The sequence below is a fragment of the Dipodomys ordii genome, unplaced genomic scaffold (genome assembly GCF_000151885.1).
Source record: "Dipodomys ordii isolate 6190 unplaced genomic scaffold, Dord_2.0 Scaffold120, whole genome shotgun sequence".
Classification (NCBI taxonomy): domain Eukaryota; kingdom Metazoa; phylum Chordata; class Mammalia; order Rodentia; family Heteromyidae; genus Dipodomys; species Dipodomys ordii.
The window spans coordinates 2,306,965-2,320,192 of NW_012267336.1; the positions used below are offsets into that span (position 1 = coordinate 2,306,965).

A 13,228-nucleotide genomic window follows, 5' to 3' on the forward strand; every position below is an offset into this window, starting at 1 on the left:
AGTCTGTGAGACTCTAATAAACTACTCAGAAAAAAAAAAAACAGAAGTGGCACTATAGCTTAAATGGTAAAGTGCTAGCCTTGAACACAAAGAGTCTCAGGAACAGTGCCTAGACACTTAATTCAAGCTCCAAGACTGGGAGAAAAAAGAAGCAGCAGCTGGTGGCCTGTTACCCTCGCTACTCAAGAGGCTGAGATCTGAGGCTTAAGGTTCAAAGCCAGCGTATGTAAGAACGTCGGGAAAACTTTTATTTCCAATCAACCACCAAAAGACCTCGAAGTGAGCAAAAAGCTAAGGGACAGCACTGAGACACTTCAAGCCCAGTATTGGCACCAAAAAAGAAGGAAAATAAAAAAGGGAAGTAATCCCATTTTATTTACTTAACCTAACCCATCTATGATTTTCACAAAAAACAACCAAGATTTAACTTAGAATTACAGGTGGAAGGGGACCCTAAGAATTAACCCAGCTCAACCTTTAGCTCGGGCTGAAAGTACTCCATTGTTTGCAAATGAGAATCGCTTCCACCTGTAGGTAAATGCCAGCAAAGCACAGTTATAAAGAACCAGCTTTAGAAAAACCGGTCAGGAAATCCAGCTGGTCTACAGTAAAACACACAGCCAGCAAGCACGGACCAAAGATTTCCTTGCAATCATGGAAAAGTGGGGGGAAATGCAATTTTTACAAATTTTACAGGGAAATCATGATTGTCAATAACCAGTGTCTACTTGTTTTTATTTTTGTCAGTCATGGGGCTTGAACTTAAGGCCTAGGCACTGTCCCTGAACTCTTTTTTGCTCAAAGATAGTGCTCTACCACTTTGAACCACAGCTTCACTTCTAGTTTTTGAGTGGTTGATTGGAGATAAGAATCTCATGGGGACTTTTATGACCCGGCTGACTGGCTTTGAACGAACTTCGATCCTCAGATCTCAACCTCTGAAGTAGTTAGGATTACAGGTGTGAGCACTGGTGCTTTTATTATTTTGTCTTTTGTTTGAGACAGGGTCTGACTATGCAGTTCAGGCTGGCCTCAGACTCTTGATACCTGTGCCTCAGCCTTGATTACAAGCATGCACTACCATGCCCAGCTATACTTACATTCTCATAAGACTCAGATATTCATAACTAGGATTACCTTAACCAATTTCAATTGCATTTTTTTTCGGTGACACTGGGATTTGAACTCAGGGCCTTACAGTTGCTAGGCAAGCCTTCTCTAGCTGAGCCATGCTATGCTTTTCACTGGTTATTTTTGAGATAGAGTCTTACTTCCTGTCCAGGCACACACTTGGACCACAATCCGCCTATTTTAGGCTTCTTGTCATTGCTGGAAGTCCAGGCACTCACCAATGCGTCCAACTTCTCTCTAATATGAAGGGGTCTTGTGGACTTTCCTGCTCAGGCTGACCTGGAATCGTGATCCTCCTGCTTTCAGCCTCCCCAGATAGCTTAGCATGACAGGCATATGCCACTGTACCAACCTATGAGTCAAGAAGGGGGAGGAGGGGTCTCAAGGATTTTTCTGCCCAGGCTGGCCTTGAACTCTAATCCTTCCATTCTCAGCCTCCCAAGTAACTAAGATTGTGATGAGAGCCATCCATACTTGACTTAATTGTAATTTTAGATTTTTTTTTTATCTACCTCAGAAGAACTCAGGACCACCTGCCCATTGGCCTGTCCTCATGTTAACCATCGTCTAAGTATAGCCCACTGACCCTTGACTTTTGACCTTTACCAAAGTGCTTGGCCCCATCCATACCATAGTTCTGGCTATACCTGGATGGAATAACCGTCGAGAGAAGCCCAGGACTAGCACTAGCCCATTTCCTGCCTGCTGTGTCCACTTCCTATGTCCATCTTCAGTAGAGGACACATCTGGGCGAGGCTGGGGGGTTGAGGGAGACTTTGTGCAGCAGACGGCTTTCAAGCTGAGCCTAAGCACACGCCAGATGCAAAACATGACAGTGGCGGGGAATGCCGGTGAGAGAGGGATCCCTGAGCCACTGAGGCTCCGCGTGTCTAAGCTTAGCCGCCCTCATGACTAACCATCTTGGCAGCTCCTGTCGGCCGGGCATCTATTCTAGACCAGCCACGAGGGTCAGCGCTTTGCTGGGGAGATCTGTGTAGTCAGCCCTCGGTATATGTGTGAGTTTTTCCCTCATAGAGTCAACCAGCCCCTGGTGGAAAACCTGGAGGGGGACGGGCACTGTATCTGTGTGTAGCACACGCGGACCTCATTCTTGTCATCACTTTCGACTTTGCAGCATGGTACAACCAGCAGTTGCACAGAGGGCACCCTGGGTCTGTGCCTCCTTCCCGAGGAGAGCTACAGCTTGGGAGGGCGCCTGCAAACGCTGCCCCACCTTATATAGGAGCCCAGAGCAGCCTGACACTGGCTTGTCCAAAGGAGGGACTGCAAGCAATCTTTTGTAGCTATTAAACAGATGCAGCCAGTGGCTCACGCCTGTAATCCTAGCTACTCAGGCGGCTGAGATCTGAAGATCGGGGTTCAAAGCTAGCTTGCGTAGAAAAGTCCATGAGACTCTGATCTCCAATTAACCACCAAAAAGCTAGAAGTGGAGCTGTGGTTCAAGTGGTAGAGTACTAGCCTTGAGCACAAAAGCTCAGGATAGCGCTCAGGCCCTGAATTCAAGCCCCAAATCTGGGACCCAAAATCAAACAAAAAAAGATGAAGCCAATGGCTCACATCTGTAATCTAGCTACTCAGGAGGTTGAGATCTGAGGATTGCAATTCAAAGCCAGCCTGGGCAGGAAAGCCTGTGAGACGCTATCTCCAACTAAATCACAGAAAAAGTTGGAAGTGGTGCTGGGGCTCAAGTGATGGAGTGCTGGTCTTGAGCAAAAGGAACTCAGGGACAGCACCCAGGCTCAGAGTTCAACCTCAGGATTGGGGGTGGGGGATGGGAAGCTCGAAGTGAAGCTGTGGCTCAAATGGTAGAGCACCAGCCTTGTGCAAAAAAAAACCCTCAGGGATAGCATCAAGGCCCTGAGTTCAAAACCCAGTACCAGCGTGCACACACACATACACATATACACGAAGCCCTGTTTCCCAATTCAGTCACATTGTGGGGTACTGGGAGACCAACATATGAATTTGAGGGGAACACAGTTCTTCCTAGAACATAATGTCCCATGTAACAGTCTCCTTTCCATGGGCTGGACCCCGAGGCCCAGTGGGGTGCAAGCTCGTTCTCTACCTCTAGGGGGCATCAGAGTCACCTGGGCAAGGATTGCTTTCCCCCACCCCCCAATTTTTGACGCTGTGGTCTGGGTGGGCCTGAGAAGGTGCATTCAGAACACCTTCCCAGGGGCGCTGGGACACCCCACTTTGAGAAGCTCAGCCTAACTTGTCCTGGACGCCACCACGCATGTGGGACAATGTCTCCTGTGGCCGGTGGCTCTGCGCCTCATTTCACCACCTCAAACCTGTCTCCAAGCTAGCCCTGGCGGCAGGCAGGCTCATGGCAGGCTCTCTTCCTCTCTCTGCAGGATAGGGGCGTTCAGCCTGAACTCCAGGACGGGCAAACCCATGCCAGCTGTGTCCAACGGGTAAGTCACCCAGCAGCTCCAGGCCTGGCATCCTGCCACCTCCCACCAGTTCTACCGAGGGCACCTGCAAGCAGGCCCTGATCGGAAGGCCACAGTCCTGAGTCCTCTCCACAAGGCCTTAGGCCGCGTAGGACCCGGATGGGGAACCCCTCAGGTCGTGCCGGGCCCCTCCATCGGGGGCAGCGGGCAGTGCTGGAGCGCCCAGGCTCTGGGGACTTCAGAGATCAGGGTAGGGCTCAGAGGTAGGAGGCTTTTGCAGGGATGAGCTAGCCTGGGCACTGCCCACCCTTCTCTCCCCCACACCCCGCCTACTACCCTTTCCCTGCCTCGTCTTTCTCCCCCTCCTCCTCTTCTTCTTCCTCCTCCCTCATGGCTCCCTACTTCCGTTCCCTCTCTGCTCCTCGACTCTCTGATGCCAGCCTCCTCCTCCTCGCACACACGGTGGATGCAGCTCTCTTCCGCTGTGCAGAGCCGCCCTCTTGCTTTAGACCAACTGCGTGCAATGCGTGCTTCGCAGGCCCTCCCTGCCGCCTTCCCTCTCCTCTTCTGGCTGGAAAGGCCCACCTGGCTGCTTCCCACACCTCATTGGAGGAAGGAGGGTCTGGAAGGCAGCTTTCTGCCTGTTGGAATGAGGGCTCTGGGCCCCAGGCCGCTCTCAACCCTGGCAGAGTGTGGCTGGTTTATAAGGAGAGAAGATTCCAGCAGAATCAGAGAGGGGGGTGGGGAGAGGAGAGCGAGAGGGACGGAGGCTGGAGCAGGAGGGAGGAAGAGGAAGGAAGGCCAAGCTGGTGGGAGCAGTTGGGGCTGGAGAGGAGGGAGAGAAAGAGCAGAAATAGAAGCCGGCCTCCAAGGCAGAGAGAACAGATGGAGAAGCAAGGGCTGAGGAGGCTGGTGTTGAGGATTCTCTCCGCCTGGTCACACACATCAAGTCCTTCTCACCATGGAGGCCCAGACCAGCAGGTGGAGAAGGACTTTGGGCCCCTCAGCTCAGCTACCCACCTCTAGGGGACAGACAAGCTGGCAGCCCTGCCACCTGCCCAGGGCTGGGGGAGGCTCTGGTAGTGGCCGCTGCTCTGTCTGCTTAGTTTAGAGGGAGACCCTGGGCTGTCCACCTTCCTCCCGGGCCTCCTTGGTTGGGAGTCGTTTCTTCCAAAAGCCGATGCGATAAGAAGGTACTCCAGCAGTGGTTCTCAAAGCCTCTTCCACAGACACCATCTGGGGCTCTGGGCGTGGCTGGAGAGGGGGCTGCATTTGACTGGCTCTCTGCTTGGTTATGAAGGAAGGGAAGGGAGCCTGGAGGAAAAGATCATGCGTGTCCCCTGTGCCTGGTGCTGGGTGCTGTGTGAATCTCAGTACAACCTAGGCAACAATCACCCCCTCTGAGGGCGTGGAAAGGGGTGCAGTAATGACTTGAACCTCTCCCTCCCAGCAGCCCCTGGGAGCTCATGCTAGGCGGGGGTTGTGGGGGGAGATCCTTCTAGCTGAGTCTCTAACATCAGAGTGAAATGGGTTGATCTTGGGGGTCCCATTTGATGAAAGGAATAGTGGGGTCCCCTGGCCAAAGGACCCGCTTCAGATGTGGGAAGAAGTCTTCAAGATGGGCCCCACTTGTGGCTGGCTGGCCACATGCTTGGGGGGATCTCTTGCTCCCAAGGAGACCCCGGCTAAGGGACTCAAGAAAAACCTGGGCCAGGCCCACCAAGAGGACCCCAGCCCCCCCCCAGCACCTTACCCCTCCTTGCTAGTCTCTATCCCATACCCAGGGGCTCAGAGCTGGCACACGGGGCATGCTGGCCACTGGTGCAGGGTAGGGTGGCCAGCCCATCAGGTCTTTTGCCCACAGAAGTGGTGTTTGGATGGAAAGTTTGAGAACCACTGGTCCGGAAGCCTCCGGGTGAGTCTGGATGCAGTTGTGATTCTAGAACCTCCACAGCAGACACAGCCTTCCCTGGTGGGCACAGACAGGAGGGGGTGGGCAGTCCCGGGGGGCCGGACTCCTGGCCCCACATCCCAGCACCCTAGGCCACACTGTCACAAGCACTCCTGGAGACCGGGGTCTTCTCAGGGATTAGGGGGTGGGGTGGGTAGAACCCCCACGGCAGCGGGAGGGAGTGAGGCCAGACTGTCAGCACTGGTTCCCTCTGTCTGGCTTTCCATTCTGCTCTCTTCTCCCCCAGAGGCGTCCCCGGAAAGAAGTGTGGCTCCATCATCCTGTCCGCAGAAGAACTCAGCAACTGCAGGGTGAGTGGAGAGGGCGGAGCTGAGTGAAGTGGGTGTGGCGGGGGGCGGGGCCAGGGGCGGGGCCGGTCGGGCCAGCATATTGGTGTCCCTGCAGGGATCCCCAGGTAGGCAGGGCTCCTGGGGCCCTAGAAGGTCCCCTCTTTACCACTCAGCGTTCTGAGGCACAGAGCAGGAAGCAAACCCAGAGTTTTTAGACCCCAGGTCCAGGGGTTCCACGTGTCAGGTTCAATCTCTCAACCTCCATAGGCCAAATAAATAGCCCCCCAGTGAAGGGCAGACAGGAAGATGGCCGGGCATCCTCAGCTGTCTTGGGACACAGACCTGAGCGAGGCTTGGACAGACAGGGGACTGGAGGCGGCAGGAGGGACGCGTGCAGAATGATGGCTTTTCAGTCCTGGGCGCTTGACATTTGGTTCCATTTTTATCTCGGGGAGGAGAGTTGTAAGAGAGTGTGCATGGGTGTGTGCATGTGAGTGCAGGGGTGTGTGTGAGTGCAGGGGGGTGTGTGTGAGAGCAAGCAGGGTGTTGGGTGTTGGGGAGTGCAGGCTGCATCTCCAGGCAGCTTGGTTACTTGCCAGTACCTTGGGACCGTGGATAGAAGCAGGGGGTGGCCCGGCCACTCAGGAGGGAGGGGCTCAGGGTTCCGATGACTCACAGCAATGGTGAAATGTCACCGGGGTGCGGTCACGTGTCAGTCACGTGTCAGTGGCTTGTCAGTCGCATCGGCCCATCATTTGTCACCACCCCAAAGACTGCGTTACCTCCCCCCCACACACACAGGGAGCGCAGTCATAGTTCAAATCCCGATCGGGCTGATTCTAAAATCTGGGCTCATCTCCCAAACCTCCCAGGCTGAGCCTTCAGATCAGTTAGGTGCCTGGTGTGGGGAGTCTGGGGTCCTGGGGAAGAGAAGAAGGAATGGACATGTGGCAGGAGGCACCAAGCCCAGATACCGGGGACCCCGGTGCTGTGGGACCGAGTGGGTGAGGAGAAAAAAAAAAAACAAGACTTTCTGACCTTCCCTGGGCCTCTCAGCTATTTCATAGAAATTCTTTTGTGGGTGTGCACTAGTACTGGGCCTTGAACTCAGGGCCTTGTGCTCTGGATGGGCTTTCTCGCTCAAGGCTGGTGCTCTACCACTTGAGCCACAGCTCCTTTGGTAGCTTTTTTCTGTTCAATTGGAGATCAGAGTGAGAGTTTTCTGCCTGCACCAACTTCGAACCAAGGTCCTTAGGTTTCAGCCTTCTGAGTAGCTAGGATTATAGGTGTGAGCGACCAGCACCTAGCTGCATAGAAATTCTTTTTTTTTTTTCTTTTGGTCAGTCATGGGGCTTGAACTCTGGGCTTGGGCGCAGTCCTTGCGCTCTTCAGCTCAAGGTGAGCACTCTACCACTTGAGCCACAGCGCCACTTCCGGTTTTCTAGTGGTTTATTGGAGATAAGAGTCTCACGAGACTTTCCTACCCAAGTTGCTTTGAACCAGGATCCTCAGATCTCAGCCTCCTGGGTAGCTAGGATTACAGGCGTGAGCCACCAGCACCTAGCTGCATAGAAATTCTTTAATCAGAAGAGTGGCCTTGCTTTACAAGACAGCCAGAGAGGTTCGGGTGAAGCTCGGGGTGGCATGCTCTAGCGTGTGTGGCGCCCTGGGTTCTGTTCCGAATGACATGTAAAAGTACTGCTTCTACAGCCAATCTGTGATGTTCCTGCCAGGAACATCATTGTCTGGAAAGCTCTTTGTCTTGCATTACTAGGATCACAGTTTTGACTTTATAGACCCTCCCTGGCCCCCCGCAGCATTCCTGTGGTAGAGAAGGTTAACTGGGTCAGCCAACACCCTTAGAACACAGGGTGATAAGCTACAACATGGACCAGGAAGCTTTATATATCTGGTGGATCATGGGTCTTGGTGTCCATGAACAGAAGCACCGAGAGGTTCAGTGGTCTCTCCAAGGCCACACAGCCACTGAATAGAAGAGAGTTGAAGGCCGGCAGCGCAGTTGGAGAGTCGGGGAGTTTTCATCATTAGGCTGCTTTTCAGAGCGTGCAGTTAGAGCCCAGGACAGACTTGACCCTGGGAGACTGGGAGGATCATTTTCAGCTGTTTGTCTTGGTGGCCATCCACCCTCCCTGTGCATTTACTTCCTGGATCTGGAAAGGTAACCCCTTTCCCCAGTGTGCCTGTCCACGGCTGGCTGCTCTGTCGGTGCTCGGTGCGGCCTCGTTTCTTAGGAATTAGCTGACTGGAGGAAGCCAAGTTCGTTAGAGTCCATCAGCATCCACAGCAGACCTGGCTCCTCGGACCCCAGAGGGAACTGCCCCCCCTCCCCCCCGGGAAGGCCAGCGCTGCCCAGGGCCTTGGGCTCGCGCCTCCACTGGCTTTAGAGGCAGAGGGGTTACTGTGAGGATGAAGGTGATCTATTCATCAATTGATGGATCTATATCCATGTGTTGATCCATCCATTCATGGGTGGATCCATTTATCCATCTATTGGGAAGGTGGCCACCTTGCTGCTGTGCTCTGAATTTCCTGAAGACTAATTTCCTGAATTTCCTGACTGACAGCTTCCTCCTGATTTGTAATTAAATCAGGTAATCCCAAGAAAGGCTTCTGGAAATTCCAGCACTCTAGGGCATGCTGGTGCTGTTGGCTGGGTCCTCCAGCGGTTGGTAAACAGCTTCCTGCAGAACCTCAGGGCACCTCCCTCTCCTCTCCATCCCTCTCCTCCCCCCCCCTCCTCCGTCCTCCGTCCTCCCTCCTCCCTCCTCCAGGGATGGTGGGAAGCAGATCTCCAGAGCTGGGTGGGGGGAGCTTCCCGCTTCCCAGGCTGTCAGCTGCTTTTCTCCTGGCACCTCCTAGGCTGAGCTCGGTTGTCCCCCCCCCCCCCCCCCCCCCCCGCCCCCTCCACGAGCCTTGCGAGGCAAAGAGACTAATCCCCAGCATCTGGCTGAATTAAAATAATTACATCTGAACTGCTGCTTGGCTGAGTCTTGCACGGCCGGCAGTTCAGTTCAGTGGGAGGATCAAAGGGAGAGGGCGGAGCCTGGGCGGTGGCTTCCTGCGTGAATGAATGATGCTCGGCCTCGGTCCGAAGGGACGGGGACCGGTGGGCGGCCGGGGGTGGCAGAGGATGGGGTGGACTCCAGTGTGTCACCCCCCCCCCGTACTTTGATAGGCGAGAGGAAAGACTTGCTCGTCTAGAGCCAAAGTACAAAGTGGGTTCCAGCCATCGTTCTTGCTACTGTGGGGGTGATGGTTGATCGCAGGGTGAGGCTGGAGCTGGGCAGCTGCGGGCGGCTCCATTCTGCAGATGCGGCCGTGCTAAGTGGACTCCCGCTGCACCTGCGCGGTTTCCATGCCGAGCCCAGAGCTCCTCCTCTGCCTTAGGCCCTGGAGTCCAGACCCCCCCCCCCAGCTGGGCTGGCCCACGGGAGGCCTCCACAGGGCGGGGCCAGTCCCGCTCGCCAGCCCAGGCCACTGACCGGTCACACTGCAGCTGCCCTGGGCCTCCACATCCTTTAAGCCTATGGGGTTCATTCATACTGGGTCATACATTTCATTCATTCTCTCCTGAGGACCTCACACTTTGCTAGGCAGGTGCTCTACCACTTGAGACATACCTCGTTTCTGAACAAGTTGTTCTGAGATAGTGTTCCACTTTTTGCCTAGGCCTGGACCGCGATCCTCCTGTTGGCGCTTCCTGTCATAGCTGGGATGACAGGCGTGTGCCACCACACCCAGCTTGTCCCATTGAGATGGGGGTCTCAGGAATTGGTTTTCGTTGGGCTGGCCTAGAACCTGGACCCTCTTCATCTCTGCCTTTCGATGTGAGTGGCCCGGGTACAGAGTGGTGATGAGATCTGCGTTTTAGTCTGAGAAATAATCTCCCTGACACGGGAACAAAAAATAACACATTTGTTCTAGACAAGTTGAGAAATGTAGAAAAATACAAAGACGAGAAGAACCACCCAGAGATAATCATTGCTGACATTTTGATGTGTTTTCTCTAGGGCGGTTTTCTGAGTGTTCACACACATATACATACTTTTTCTTTTAATCTAGTTTTACAGCCTGCATTTTTCTTGGCTAAGTATTCTTAGAAAACATGTATCTAATAATTGCACCTTATTCTGCTTCCTTCCTTCTTTCTTTCCTTCTTTCTTTCCTCCTTCCTTCCTTTCTTCCTTCTTTCCTTCCTTCCTTTCTCATACTTTCCAGGCAGGTGCTCTACCACTCAAACCACAGCCGAGTATTATTGTTTTTTAGATAAATCTCTTGATTTTGCCCAGGTTGACTTGAGCCTTGAACCTCTGCCTCCTAAGATTACAGGTGTGTTACCACACTTGGCATTTTATTATTCTTCTCATAGATATAGATATATATTATATATATGGATATATATTTTTATATATGTGGGAAACCACTTATTGGCACTGATTCTTTTTTTCTTGGAAGTATTGGGGTTTGAACTCAGGACTTTGCTTGCTAAGCTGGCACTCTATCACTTGAACCACACCTGCAATGTAGTTCTCTCTCTCCCTCTCTCCCTGGCTCCCTCCCCCCTTCCCCCCCCCCCGAATTTTTTTCTCTCCTGCAGGCCCTGAGGCTTGAACTCAGGGCCTGGGCAATGTTCCTGAGCTCTTTCACTCAAGACTAGTGCTCTACCACTTGAGCCACAGCTCTACCTCCAGTTTTCTGGTGGTCCATTGGAGATAAGAGTCTCACAGACTTTTCTATGAGGCTGGCTTCAAACCATAGTCCTCAGATCTCATCCTCCTGAGTAGCTAGGATTACAGCCCCTGCCAGAACCTGATCTCTGAAGGGAAACAACAGAAGCCATCCTGCAGTGAACAGTCCCTGTCCTAATTGTTTCATTGTCCTTTGAGCTGGGCGGGTAGACTTGGTTGATTTTAGTTCGGTGTCATTAAGAACTAGGGATCTAGATCCAGACCAAGTGCCATTGCTGGCCTGCTGTGTGACCCTGGGCCAGTCATTTGCCTTCTCTGTGCTTCCCAGTTGACTCAATTGTAGACGTGTGTCTTCGTTTAAAAATGAGTCGTTTTGTTGCTCATGGATCTTAGCATTGATTTCTATTGTTTTAAGTATCATTTTAAACTATGGATTCAGAGAGCCAGGCATGAGGGTGTACGTCTGTCCTTCCATTTTCTCACGCGGTGGGGGGAGGATTGCGGTCCAAGGCAGGGGGCTGGGATAGGTGGGGGCTGGAAGGAGCCAAACCAGAGGAAAAAACAAAACCCTAAAAAACAAAAGACAAGGAATTTACAGGGTTGAGCAAGCCCTGGGCTCAATTGCCAAAAGTCTTTCTTTCTTTAGGTTCCTGGGATTTGGACCTAACTTTCGAGTTCATCCCCTGCTTGCTTTGCCCGCAAGCCCCCAAACAGCCGAGTCTTCTTTTCTCCCCTCCTGACCCGGGCCTCCCATCCGCCTGGCCGGTGGCCCTAACCTCTGCCCTCTGCCCTCCAGAGACTTGCCCAGGCAGGGAAGGCTGGCAGCCGGCGGTGCCCCTGCGCTGGGCCGGACCCCTGCGCTGGGCCTGGGCCGGGGGGCTGGAGAGGAGAGGAGAGGAGAGGAAGGCGTTTGCAGTGTTCTCCCCAGCAGCTCAATTAGCATGCGGAGAGATGTAAATGGAAGCAATCCTGCTGTTTTAGAAGAACTTAATATGTTTTTTAAAAAGATAGGGTGAAAGGCAGAAATTGCAGGAAATTACACACTGCAGAAGCTGCTCCATCCTCCCGGGACCGGCTCCCAGCGTGCTGGTGAGGAACAGCATCGCTCAGAGTCCCCACCCCAGCCTGGGAGACGCCCCAGCCTCAGCCCCCCAGCCTCAGCCCCCCAGACTCAGAGCTCCCCTCAGGCTGTTGCTGCAGAAGCCAAGCCTGACCTGGAACCTTAGACACCTCCCCGCATTTCATTCCTCGCCGCCTGTGGAGCTCTGGCTGCTTTCCTTCATCTCCTTGGCTTCCCACTCAGTCAAGGGGTGAGCCATGTAGCACCCACATTTGGGGCCTCTGCATTTGTTCAGATGGCTGTTTGTGTGCGCCAGTCCTGGGGCTTGAACTCAGGACCTAGGAAGGTCCCAGGATCCTGGGCGCACTGGGCTTTCTCTTTTTGGGTAAATTAGGAAGAGAGGACACCCCCTCCCACCCCCGCTGGCAACTCCTCAGAGCCCCCTGCCACCTGGAATGCTGTTCTGGGGTCCCTAGCACTCAGTCCTTCCCATCAACCGCAAACTCAGGGTCCCCAGAACTCAGCAATTCCGTGGAACCAGGGAAGCCAGTGCCAGTGGCCTATGCCTGTACCCCTAACTAGTCAGGAGGCTGAGATCTGGAGGATTGTAGCTAGAGGCCAGCCCAGGCAGAAAAATCCATGAGACCCTATCTCCAAAATAACCAGTAAAAAGCAGGACTGGAGGTGTGACTCATGTGGTACAGCAAGAAAGAGTAAGGATGAGGCCTTAGGTTCAAATTCCAGTACTGGCAAAACCAACCCACCCACCCACCAACAAAAAACCCAGATGGCGTCTGGGGACATGCAATGTGCGCTCTCTGTCCGGGCAGAGGGGTTTGAAGGGACCAGCAGGCAGGTTAAATGGCAATGACTGTGGGGAAGGATGCTCAGCGTGTGCCTGTCCGGTGGGAAGGCTTGTTGGGTGGAGAGGAACAGAAACAGGCCCCACACACAAACAGAGCCGGCCCCGCGCTGCCTCATGCCCTCATTATAGCCTCACAAGCCCGTGAGGTAGGCGCCACCATTACCTCTGCTTTACAGATGAGGACACTGAGCACAGAGTGGGTGAGTAATTTGCCCTAGGTCACACAGCCTGACCCCAGCAACCAGGGGTTGCTCCTAACCCTTATACCACCACACCCGCTGCTCAGCCTGCACGCTGAGGTGGCCGCTCCCCATTTGTTCCCCAAGACACAGCTCTCAAGAGAGAAAAGGGGCTGTGGGAGGGAGCAGCCTGGGCTATGGGATGTTGGGGTGCAGTGGTGGAATGTTGGGGTGCAGTGTTCATTTTGGGGTGCTGTGCCTGGGCCCCTGCTGGGCCTCATAGGAAGCGGATCTGAGGACACACCGGCTCAGCCCGAGGGCCTTCCTGGCGGCAAAGCCAGGCAGGCTGCTGGCCACGCGCCGCCCTCCGTCTCAGAGAGGGGAAGCCCAGGCTCAGTTTTCCCCCTCACGGCTAGAAGCGGGCAGAGGCAGGCGGGACTGAGAACCCACAGCGTGCCCACCGCACTGGGGCTGCCCGGGCCGTGCCTGACCTGCCTCCCTCCCCCAGGACGTGGTCACCATGCAGTTCTGTGCCAACAAGCTGGACAAGAAAGACTTCTTCGGGAAGTCTGACCCCTTCCTGGTGTTTTACCGGAGCAATGAGGATGGCACGTGAGTCCAAG

At 54.0% G+C, this 13,228-nt stretch overlaps 1 protein-coding gene across 1 annotated transcript in view; it reads left to right on the top strand.

Moving 5' to 3' along the window:
* The window catches only part of Cpne5 (copine V), a 74,763-nt gene that overhangs the window by 31,955 nt on the left and 29,580 nt on the right, over positions 1–13,228 (top strand). The window contains exons 7-9 of the mRNA XM_013029578.1: positions 3,513–3,572; positions 5,750–5,813; positions 13,114–13,217. Coding sequence (XP_012885032.1) covers positions 3,513–3,572; positions 5,750–5,813; positions 13,114–13,217 — 228 coding nt within the window. The remainder of the gene's footprint in view (positions 1–3,512; positions 3,573–5,749; positions 5,814–13,113; positions 13,218–13,228) is intronic.